This window comes from Simochromis diagramma, unplaced genomic scaffold (genome assembly GCF_900408965.1).
Source record: "Simochromis diagramma unplaced genomic scaffold, fSimDia1.1 OVJJ01000205.1, whole genome shotgun sequence".
Taxonomy (NCBI): domain Eukaryota; kingdom Metazoa; phylum Chordata; class Actinopteri; order Cichliformes; family Cichlidae; genus Simochromis; species Simochromis diagramma.
The window spans coordinates 15,770,610-15,781,158 of NW_024386782.1; the positions used below are offsets into that span (position 1 = coordinate 15,770,610).

The 10,549-nt window shown below is 45.1% G+C and overlaps 2 protein-coding genes across 2 annotated transcripts; one reads left to right on the plus strand and one right to left on the minus strand.

Annotated features, from left to right (window-relative positions):
• Positions 1 to 734: 734 nt before the first annotated feature.
• On the minus strand, positions 735 to 6,788 carry cmpk (cytidylate kinase). Its single transcript, XM_040022216.1, has 6 exons — positions 6,520 to 6,788; positions 5,182 to 5,328; positions 4,538 to 4,690; positions 4,114 to 4,190; positions 3,751 to 3,847; positions 735 to 1,246 (listed from the first exon to the last, which is right to left on the minus strand). The coding sequence occupies exons 1-6, from the start codon at positions 6,661 to 6,663 to the stop codon at positions 1,205 to 1,207; spliced, it is 660 nt and encodes a 219-aa protein (XP_039878150.1). The 5' UTR covers positions 6,664 to 6,788; the 3' UTR covers positions 735 to 1,204.
• A 127-nt stretch (positions 6,789 to 6,915) lies between these two features.
• Positions 6,916 to 9,765, plus strand: fam78ba (family with sequence similarity 78 member Ba). Its single transcript, XM_040022215.1, has 3 exons — positions 6,916 to 8,146; positions 8,347 to 8,626; positions 9,016 to 9,765. The coding sequence occupies exons 1-3, from the start codon at positions 7,812 to 7,814 to the stop codon at positions 9,256 to 9,258; spliced, it is 858 nt and encodes a 285-aa protein (XP_039878149.1). The 5' UTR covers positions 6,916 to 7,811; the 3' UTR covers positions 9,259 to 9,765.
• The last annotated feature ends 784 nt before the right edge of the window (positions 9,766 to 10,549 follow it).

Consider the following 10,549-nt stretch of genomic DNA (forward strand, 5'->3'; position numbering starts at 1 on the left):
AAGCAGCAGGATGAAAAACAAAGTGTTCAGGGCTATACTCTCTGCGCAGCTTCAGACAAATATTGTATAGACAACACTATTGTGTGAGCTGCCAGGGACCATTTTGGTTAATTCTTTCAAACTCACCAGGCAGCGTTTGAAATGGATGATGACTCAGAAGCATTCTGCCAAAGTAACTCAAAGAGTTTCTTAAGGTAAAGAAATCAGATATTCTTCAATGGTCAAGTCAGTCACCTGATTTTAAACCCAGCAGATGATGTTTTTCAGTTATTAAGGACAAACTCGCAATCAAGCAGTAACTGAAGGCAGCTGCAGTGAAGGCCTTGGAGAGGGTCTCAAGGGGAAAACATATTTATCCATTTGTTCTACAGTATTTTCATCCAAGTACTAAAAACAATTCTTGTATTTAAAACTATGTGCTTTACTTTGGACCCGGCGTTTCAGTCACATATTGATTGAATTTAAAATCCACTGCGGTGTCGACAGAGGTAACACAAAAGAGACGGCACTTTTAAAAGAACTTAAAAACGTACACAGCGCATACTTAACTTCACCTAATCTTCATTTTCACTATCACTAATCCCAGCTCGCATAGGCGTGATGATGTGCGTTCTGGAATAATAATGTGGGCATTCATCGCCAAATTGAAGCTTATCACAGGAACATGTAGCAGATACTGACACACGGCACAAAAGCGAGTGTTCATGCTGTAGTGCTGTCCAGTAAACATGAGATGGATGTTGTATTCATTTTATTTGGATGGCAGAGAGGCTATATGTGGTTCAGTACAGACTTAACTCCTTCCTTGTCATCAGAACAAACATTTTTTATCAAGAGCGAGATAGCTTCTATCAATGCCCCTGAAAACATTTGTCATACGTACAGTTTTTCTTAGACTTTCAGTGCTGCGAGTGCCTTTGACAAAAGAAGTGTGTCTCTAAGCTGAGGCCTCAGACTATGAGGAAAGACTACACTGTGAGCTCTTCTGAATAATAACTAGTTCATCACAAGTAGCCGCTTGGCATTGCTACCTCCACATTCATACACATTTTACATCCTCACAAATAAACAGTACAAAAGACACAAAGTCAAAATTAATCAAATGTAAAAAGTCATATGAATGAACATATAAACTTATTATAGTGTAAATGCAGTTGATAAAATGAAAAATAAAAGATAAATGAATGTTGGCAGTTGGCGAAACTCAACCCTCTTTGTCTAGGATGGCTTTCACATCAGCGAACACCTGGAATAGACAAAAAGCAATGTGTTAGAAAGCCTGAACTACTGGAAGAGCTGCAGGTGAAGCTTATCTCGCCGTCCGTGGCTATGTATTACTGTTTTTAAATGACAGGTGTAACAAAAACTCAATAAAAACTGGAAGTCCAGTAAAGGTCGCCTCTTTGACATGCCTGAGCGGCTGTTCCGAATACTTCAATCAATCAATCTTTATTTATAAAGCACTTTTCATACAGAAATGTAGCACAAAGTGCTTTACACGGTTAAAAGCAGCCCACCCCATCCCGCCCTCCAATTCACTCCCCACACTCTCATTAACATAAGCGGTCATGGATCCCCACCCACCCACACACACACACACACACACACACACACACACACACACACACACACTTGAAAAGTAAAATTGGGCAAAATTAGGCTGGGCACACATGAGCCAGGTGAGGGAACACTATCATAGAGAGCCGTCTGCACCGGGAGCTGGTCACAGACCGCAGCCTCCAGGCCGGGCACACAGCTGGAGGGAGGCAAAGAAGCCCCCCAGCCAGGCTGAGAAGACCCACAGAGCCCCAGCAGCCACGGTCGATCACAGCCCCGGTGCAGAGAGCGCCCTCCGAGGAAACACTGGAGATATGACCTAATAAGAGTATATACAGAATAAAAAGATAAAATAAAATAAATATTATGTAGAACCTAATTTAATAATATAAATAGAATAACAGGATAACATAGAATAAATAAACGTTAAGTAAAAGCTAAATTAAAAAGGTGGGTCTTGAGCCTGTTCTTAAAAACATGTACGTTCTCTGCGGCCCTGAGCTCCTCCGGCAGGCTGTTCCACAGACGAGGACCGTACCACTGAAAAGCTGCGTCTCTGTGTATGTGTCCTGACTTTAGGGACGATCAGAAGGCCAGTACCAGAGGACCTCAGGGTCCGCGAGGGTTCATATGGTAAAAGCAGATCTGAGAGATAAGAAGGCCCGAGACCATTAAGACGTTTAAAAACCAATAAAAGAACTTTAAAATCGATCCTGAAACACTCGGGGAGCCAGTGCAGCGATTCTAAAACCGGTGTAATGTGGGCCCGCCCTCTGGTCTTCGTCAGCACACGAGCTGCAGAGTTTTGTAAAAGTTGTAAAGGTGGAATATTCTTTTTGGGGAGACCAGAGAGCAGGGCATTACAGTAATCAATGCGACTGGTAATAAAAGCATGCATCAGCATCTCCATGTTGGCCCGAGAGAGAATAGGGCGGACTCTGGAAACTCTCTGAGCCTCAGGACCGACGATTAAAACTTCAGTTTTGTCCTGGTTAAGCTGTAAAAAGTTTTCTGCCATCCAAGATTTTATATCTAGAATACAGTTAAAAAGGGCATCCATTGGTCTGGTGTCATCAGGAGACACGGAGATGTACAACATCAGCGTAACTGTGGAAGTTCACTCCATGCCTCCTGATGACACCGCCAAGAGGGAGCATATACAAACTAAAAAGTACAGGGCCTAAAACCGACCCTTGGGGCACACCGCAAGTCATTTTATGGGCACTTTTGTGTCTGCGATGAGTGCTGGATGTCCGTCAAGTGTGTCCGAGTGGCAGATAAAAGTGGATGATGTCACATAGGTAACAAATCTTTGGATGCAGTAAATGACAGACATGCCAGGTAAACCCAGGACAGGTTGCCAGTCTGTCAAAGGGCTAATGTATATTCAAATAATTATAAAAACAATTTAGTTATTAAAAAACCCTAAAATGTCTTAAACTCTCTGATTAGTGTGACTCAGATTTGGGTTTGTAGCATGAGAAATAACAAATAACTTGCTCCAGCACTTTTTTCGTCTTCCACTTTTCAAAGTGGAAAAAGGTCATTTTGTGCACATGGACACGGGTACACCAAAACGCTGTTTGGAAATTTGTGCGTATGTGAAAAAAGTGTAAGATTTGTGTCTAGGGAAATGAATTAGTAGACTAAAGGTCATGACTATTTCATGAACTGCTGTGAGACCGTGTTAAATGTTAACGACAGGAGAATAGAAAACGCTGGGATGAAAGATTCCTCCTCTGAAAAGTTGAGTGAGAAGTGATGAGATAAGCTCTCATCATCAGTGATGATTTTCTCTGGGCAACTTTGGGCCCAATGTGAAACTGCAGAAGAGGCCTTATCTAAAAATAGTGATGCAGAGGTGCACAAGGAAATGAGCCTGAAAGGGAGATTGGTGGATTTACTGAACATCACAACCACCATATGATGGCAGCCTTGGCACGAAAACCTGTCAAAATACCTGTTTGCCCAAACTACCAGTTCCCCCCGACAATCCCAACAGCATTCGATCTAAAATGTGAAAAATTACAACTTGAAAACATCCTGGGTGCATGATGGGGGACTGAATCTACAAGTAGCATTCTTCACATAATCTCTCTCACATATCAGGGCTCGTTTGCCTTAACTGGCCTTAACTGGCCTCTATGGGAGGCATTCTTGAATGTTTTCCTGCAGTCGACGCCGTTTACGCACCTCATCCACTGAGCGAGAAGCATCTATAGTGTGCACCTTGCCTTGTTTCTCATACAGGTCAATGATTGGTCGTGTAGACTGCAGGTAGGTTTGGATTCTGCAATGAAGAAAAATATGGCATGTTATCGGGGTCAGATGACACAAGGGACTCCAAGCAGACATAAATTAGGTCAAAAACATTTGTGCAGGTATCCACCAGTAAGTTAAATGGGGCAGACAAATCTATAGTGATCAGACATGCATGTTTTTCCTATATAGGGGAAAAAACAAACACAGGAAATGGACGACTCAGTGGTATATTATTAAATTAAAACAGATTAAAGGTCTGACTCCAGATATTAGTTCCTCAGTAGAGAACTGCACCTTTTCTCCAGGCTCTCCCTGTTGTCATCTGTTCGTCCACTGCTCTTTCCTCTTTCTAGACATCTGTTGATGCAAACCTGCAGACAGAAGAGTCAAAATCAGTGCAAAATAACTCGCAAAACATCAGCTCAGCACAGCAGAACCACATTTCCACCAAAAGTACTTTTAAGAACTTTTAATTCCAGGATGTTTTTCCCCACTGAAATCTAAAAACTTAAGATGATTTGCCAGATGTAAGAACATGCTCTTTTTACACTTTAGTTTTGTGGGCGACTACACAACAATTTGACATCACTCTACTTCAGCAGGTGGTAGCAATACAGAAGATGAGAATGAAGCAAATAAATGTTAAATGATTTCTCTGTATCCTCATTTAAACAGCAATCCCTGCTGTGAAATGGACAATAAAAGGTCCATGACTTACCTCATTGCTGCAGTCAAAGAAAAGCACAAATTTAACATCAGCTTTTCCATCCATGACACTATTCCACCCCTGAAGGTTGTCCTCGTTTCGGGGGAAACCATCGATGAGAAACCGGAACTTATTCTCGTTTTCCTTCATCGTCGCTTCCATGGCCTAACAAAACGGGAAGAACAAACAGGAAATATTTTGCATTTGAGATTTTTTTTTGCATCTGTAACAGTTCATATCATGATGCTGACATACTTAAAATTAAAATTAGTCTCTCAGTGCAGCAAACAGACCACAGTCACCCAAGAAAGTGATTCTGAAACACTACCAGTAAACTCTAGCAGAAGGTATCTAACATACAACTTAAAATACATTTTTTGTCTCTTTAGTTTAGAAAAACAAAGCAGTATAACCTGAATGATAAACAGAAAGAAATCATTCACATTACATTCAAATGACTAAAATGTCAGAATCAAATTTGGGGATTTGGAGAAAAATTTAAATATTAAAAGTTAAAACTCTGTTTTGTAGAATTTTTTTGTTTGAACAAATAGTGTAAAAGTGTAGTTGAAAACAGGTCTGACCTGCAGCCGACACAAACAAACAGGATTTTCTTTCCAGGCGAACCAGATTTACAACCTGTATTGAATACACACCTTCCTGAGTAAGTTGATGGTGATCTCCACTGGGACGATTTTGCCCTCTTTGATGTAGTTGGCAATGAGCTGTCCAAACTCTGACTCTTCTCTGGCTCGCTCTTCCCTGAGTAAATCCCCAGCTGACAAATGGGTGTAGCCATAACTCTAAGAAACACACAAATTTCTAAATTGAATCAAGTAACAGTGATGAGAATCGAAAACTATTTTCCAGGTGTGTATATTTCTGTGAACACTGCGACAGCCTTTACAGACAGCATAAATCTTTCTAACTCGCAGGCTGAGCAGAAAAAAAGAGTCAGTCCTGAATGAAAGGAGCCTCTATGCCTCTAGCTGCCACAAGGCCCGATCGCTGCACTTGAAGCATGGCAGCCAACACCCAGTAACATCCGTGAACAAGGGTAGCTATAAAGTCTCTCTCTCAAAGAAGCTGTGTCTGCCAAACACACATCAAAGAATCCACGGCGGCCCCCAGTAGAGCTGCAGCTTCAGGAGCTTCAGACAAACATCAAAGCAGCAGCCTCATTACGAGTCCTGGCTTTGCTTTGCTGACTTTCAGGATGATCTGATGAAATAAATAAAATAACTTTTTGTTCTGGCCCGACTGAACAAATAAATTATGGGTTAAAGAAAACTTCCAGTAATATACAACAGCCTCTTTCCCCCGATACTTTGATTCTTTTAAAAAATGTTTTCTTACTACATTCCTGACAACAGATATTACTGACATGTGTTGACGTGTGCCTTGCCTTATCAGCAGGATGGGGTGATTAGTTCCTTGTCCAATACCTGTCTATGTCTATGTCATTATTTGTTTCTGATCGTTCAAAGTCAAGGCTAGTGTGGCCAAGTGCACTCCAGACTCGCACTGACATTACATAACCCCATCTGCACAGATAGGATGATAGCACTGAAGAAAAGTCAATACACTATCTCCTGTTTGTTCTACGTAAACAGGTATTATTTAGCCCATTCATCCAGTCGCAGGACTCCACAAATACCTTATTCTTTGCTGCTCTCACTCAATTGTGAAGAATTATTGTCATCGAGTCTCCTTGAAGAAATAAATATATTAAAATATAGCTCCTGCTTCTCTTTCGGCACTTAATCTGGATACCCTGTGAGGTGAACAAGCTAGCTGCCTGGCTAACGCACAGGTTCGTTTTAGAGGACAACCGGAAGTGACAGAAAACTGGGATACTATCCGATAATAAAAGACGCTACTGAAGTCGCAACAATAAAAAAAGAGAGGCATATCCCCCTGAACCACATTTGCACCACGTCATTCACAACCCTGCTCGATGAAGAGGGCCCTTTTCATTGCCCTTTCTCTCATACCTCCACGATTTTGGAGCACTGAGTTCCTTTGCCGGCGCCAGGCCCGCCCAGCACGAACACAACCTGCGGCTTCATCACCAGCGACACCCGGTACAGCAAACTCGGGACCTTCTGCGACAAGTTACCGAACAAACGGCCGATCATAAACTAGCGCCACCGGCTGCGGGTACGACCCGGCGACGTATGGATATATAATGATAGTATTAATAAGCCGAGCTGGCCGGTGTATGCGTGTCAGTGCGAGTTGATGTCAAACGACACTACTTCCGCTATCGAGCAAATCCACCAATGGCGTTCCACTCTAGCGTGACGCAAGCTCGTAGACACGCCCGCGTGCACTTGTTTTTTTTTTTTCAATGCAGAGGTCGGGTGACGCCCCTCCCTCCTCTACCTCCACACAGCATCAGCACCTCGAAACCGAACAACTCGACCCTCCGCGGGAAGAGGATGCTCTCCGGCCCGTGAGGCTGAGCGGCAACAACGAGATCGATACCCTGACGGTATAGTCGCTGTTTCCCCGCCTGCACGTTTATGCCGCCTCGCTGCCTCCATTCATATTGCACCATTCATGCATCCCCAAGAATGGAAACTCGCTGCGAGGAAAGGGAAAAAAAAAGAGAAACATTAAAATAACCCTCTGCGGCCCCGGTGGCTCGCTTTCGTAAGACATCGTCCTCGCTCGTTTTTTACTGAAGCTTCCTTTTCATGGCGGGCTTAAAGTGATGAGGACCCCCGATTTTGGCTTGTGAGGGCGCCTCGCGAATGTAGGGCTAGTACGGGAAAAGCCGAGCAAACAAAAGGCATCCAGACCCCCTCCTCCTCTGACGCACCTGGCTGCCCTGTCGCCACTTGACATGACAGCGCAGAGCCGGGAGCAGAGCAGCAGGATCAAGGGGCACCGACGTGCGGCCGGACGTGCGGACTCGACGGGGAACACAGGAGCCTGCGGACGCTCGGCGGAGAGGCAGCAGCAGCAGCCCAGGGGAGGCCGGATTGCAGTTTCTGGGGACGAGCGCCAAGGGCAGTGCGGCAGTCAGCAGGCAGACCGGGGGGAGGAGGCTGCGAAGATCTGCGATACTTCCCCCCAAGTCAACACTGCTGTCTCACCTCCATATCATCCTAAAGATATTATGGTGGAAGTTTTCATTTTTCATCAATGGTGACTGTTGCTTATTCCCCTAGCTTTTTTTCTTCTTCTTCTCGCCCCTTTCTTCCTTTATCCAATCAGTGATTATGTGCAATTAAAGGATTAGATCTGCTCTTGAGGCAAGGGTGGAACCCTGAGGGGACTGATGTGCATACTGGCCAGGTATCATCGGCTCCCGTCTTCTCTGGCTTTGCTCATTCTGCTTGTCGCCTGCACTATGGGCTGTATTCAGAGCATCGCATGCAAGCCCCGCATCAGACGGGAGAACATTGTAGTGTATGAGGTGTCCGCCTCTATTGACCAGTGTCCCACCATCATTGAGGAGAACTCACCGATTGTGCTCCGCTACAAGACGCCTTACTTCAGGGCCTCAGCGGGAGTCGTGATGCCACCAGTGCCCCGCAACGAAACCTGGGTGGTGGGCTGGATCCAAGCTTGCACCCAGATGGAGTTCTACAATACCTATGGCGATATTGGCATGTAAGTGTGTAGAAGACGCCATCAAACTTCTCTTGCTCACTGTGGGCCTCTAAGGTGTGCATGTGATTCTCTCACACACACACATCTAGACCAAAACCCTGGACCTGGCACTGCCACACACACACACACACACACACACACACAAAAACAAAGTCTCTCATCCTCTGCTTCTCTGTGTCCTCTTTTGTCCGCTGCTGCAGGTCCAGCTGGGAGTTACCAGAACTGCGAGAGGGTCGGGTCAAGGCCATCAGTGACTCGGATGGTGTCAGCTACCCCTGGTACGGCAACACCACAGAGACGGTCACCCTCACCGGCCCTACATCCAAACCGTCCCGTCTGACGGTCAGCATGAACGACAACTTCTACCCCAGTGTGACCTGGGCTGTCCCCATCAGCAACAGCAACACACCCATGCTGACCCACATCACCAGGGACCAGAGTTTCATCACCTGGTTGGTGGCCATGAACTCTGTCACGAAGGTAGGCCCGAAACACAGTGATCCCGCCTTTGTTCCCACATCACGATAAGAGGGGGGGAGGGGGGAGAAAAACAGCCGTATATCTTCAGAAACCACTCTCCCATTTCACACTGGCTATGATGTAATCACTTTCTCCTGCACTTTCCCAGTCTGGTGTAAAGTTACAAAATATCTCATCATTACCTTCAACTCTCCTGATGTAGCAGCGGCATCAGAAGTCAGTCCAGCACAACATGTGAATCAGGATGTGTTGTCTTTTGAAAGAGATATTTTATTAAAGAACACGAGGAAAGCACGGCTGTTTTAGTTTTGTGTCAGCAGCTTGGTCTTAAAAGATCATCAGCAAGCACATCGACCATATTAACACGATGGCTCTGTCTCCTCTTCCAGGAGCGTATAGTGTTGCAGACGGTGCGGTGGCGGATGCGGGTGGATATCGCCGTGGATCCAGACATGCCGCTGGGCTCTCGGGCCTCACTGGTGGGCCGCCCGTACCAGGAGCAACCGCACATCCTCAACTACCAGGAACCCATCCCTCCCAACGCGCTGGGGAGGCCGAACGCCAACGATGCCCAAGTGCTAATGTGGAGGCCGCGGAGAGGGGCGCCGCTCGTCGTCATACCGCCAAAATAAGAGAGTGAAATGTTTGCACACACAAAAATATGATTGTTCCCTTTTGGAAAAAAAAAGAAGTGGAGGGGGGTGTAAGTGGATAGGAAAGTAAGCCCGATGGTTGCCCCCCCTCCACCCCTCCGTGGCTTCTTCTTCCTGAATGATTCAAATGGACTATCGCCATTAGCCGGTACGGATATTACATCTGGGATCTGACGTAGCACAAGAAGTCCACAGCAAACTATTTGTCAAGGACCTGGAGCTGCATCAAAGCTTGTTTGAACCCCCTCACATGCTTTGGACTGGAATATAGAGTTATGCCTGCCTTTTAGCTGAGAAGGAAAAGCTGTTTTTAGATGTATCGCAGAGGTATTAGACCACAACAAGAACTGCATCCTGCATCCTTATGTAGACCCTATTGCATGAGAATGAGAGGAACACACAAAAAAAACCTCTCCTTGGAGAACTTTCGAATAGCATTTGTTTTGTATAACTTGTTACCTGAAGACATTTTGATTGAAAAGTCAGCCAAAAAGAAAACAAAAAATACAGAGGGCTGGTAAACCTCATCAGTGCCAACAAAGGCCTTCAGCAATCTCAGTATTAAAGGATGTATACAGATCATTTAAAAGAGACAAAGTATTATACAAATCTTTTTAGGTGAAGAATAAACTCGTACATCGACCAGATTGTAACAACAGCACCCACTTGGCATAAAAGTCTGGGAGAAGAGAAAAAAAAAACAGCCTGCTGTAGTTTTCACTTGAGTTCTGCTAATACACCAAACTTACGCACCCAGCATAGTTTCTTGCCTCAGTTGTGCAGCTGATGCTGTTTTGTTTTTTGTTTTGTTTTTTTTGGATGGGTGTCAGATTTGTCAGAGGGATGAGCCAGATCTGTTGCTACCTTAAATAAATAATGTCAGCTATGCGTTCAATAAGTGCAGCGTAAATGACTTGGAGCAGTGCCGGACAACAGATTTGAAACAAGAAGGCGATAGCAGTCGGCACATATATCACAGGTGGAGCGAGGCCAAACTGTCCCGAGGCTACATTTGATGTTGCACTACAATCCAGGGAATAGAAATGTACCCGTGATGGTTTTGCCGGTGTGAAACTAAGCCAGACACCATTTTAAAAATGGGTTTTATTTGGATCCGTGCCAGCGCTGCTTCTGTGACGTCATACTGATTATTTGTCCGGCAGATTTCTGCAGATAAACACGCAGATGAAGACCGTCACTGCGTCGTGGCCACGGCCCGTCCTGGGCCTCCGTCCAGGTCCCTGCCTGCCACTCTGCACAAGTCACATGA

Bases quoted from the DNA above. Each gene is read 5' to 3' on its own strand.
- cmpk (XM_040022216.1), bottom strand. From the start codon at position 6,663: ATGATCGGCCGTTTGTTCGGTAACTTGTCGCAGAAGGTCCCGAGTTTG. The intron at 5,329-6,519 runs GTATGAGAGAAA...TGTGTTTCTTAG, and splicing joins AGTGCTCCAAAATCGTGGAG to AGTTATGGCTACACCCATTT. The intron at 3,848-4,113 runs GTGCAGTTCTCT...TCTTCATTGCAG, and splicing joins AGGGAGAGCCTGGAGAAAAG to AATCCAAACCTACCTGCAGT.
- fam78ba (XM_040022215.1), top strand. From the start codon at position 7,812: ATGTGCATACTGGCCAGGTATCATCGGCTCCCGTCTTCTCTGGCTTTG. The intron at 8,147-8,346 runs GTAAGTGTGTAG...CCGCTGCTGCAG, and splicing joins ACCTATGGCGATATTGGCAT to GTCCAGCTGGGAGTTACCAG. The intron at 8,627-9,015 runs GTAGGCCCGAAA...CTCCTCTTCCAG, and splicing joins CCATGAACTCTGTCACGAAG to GAGCGTATAGTGTTGCAGAC.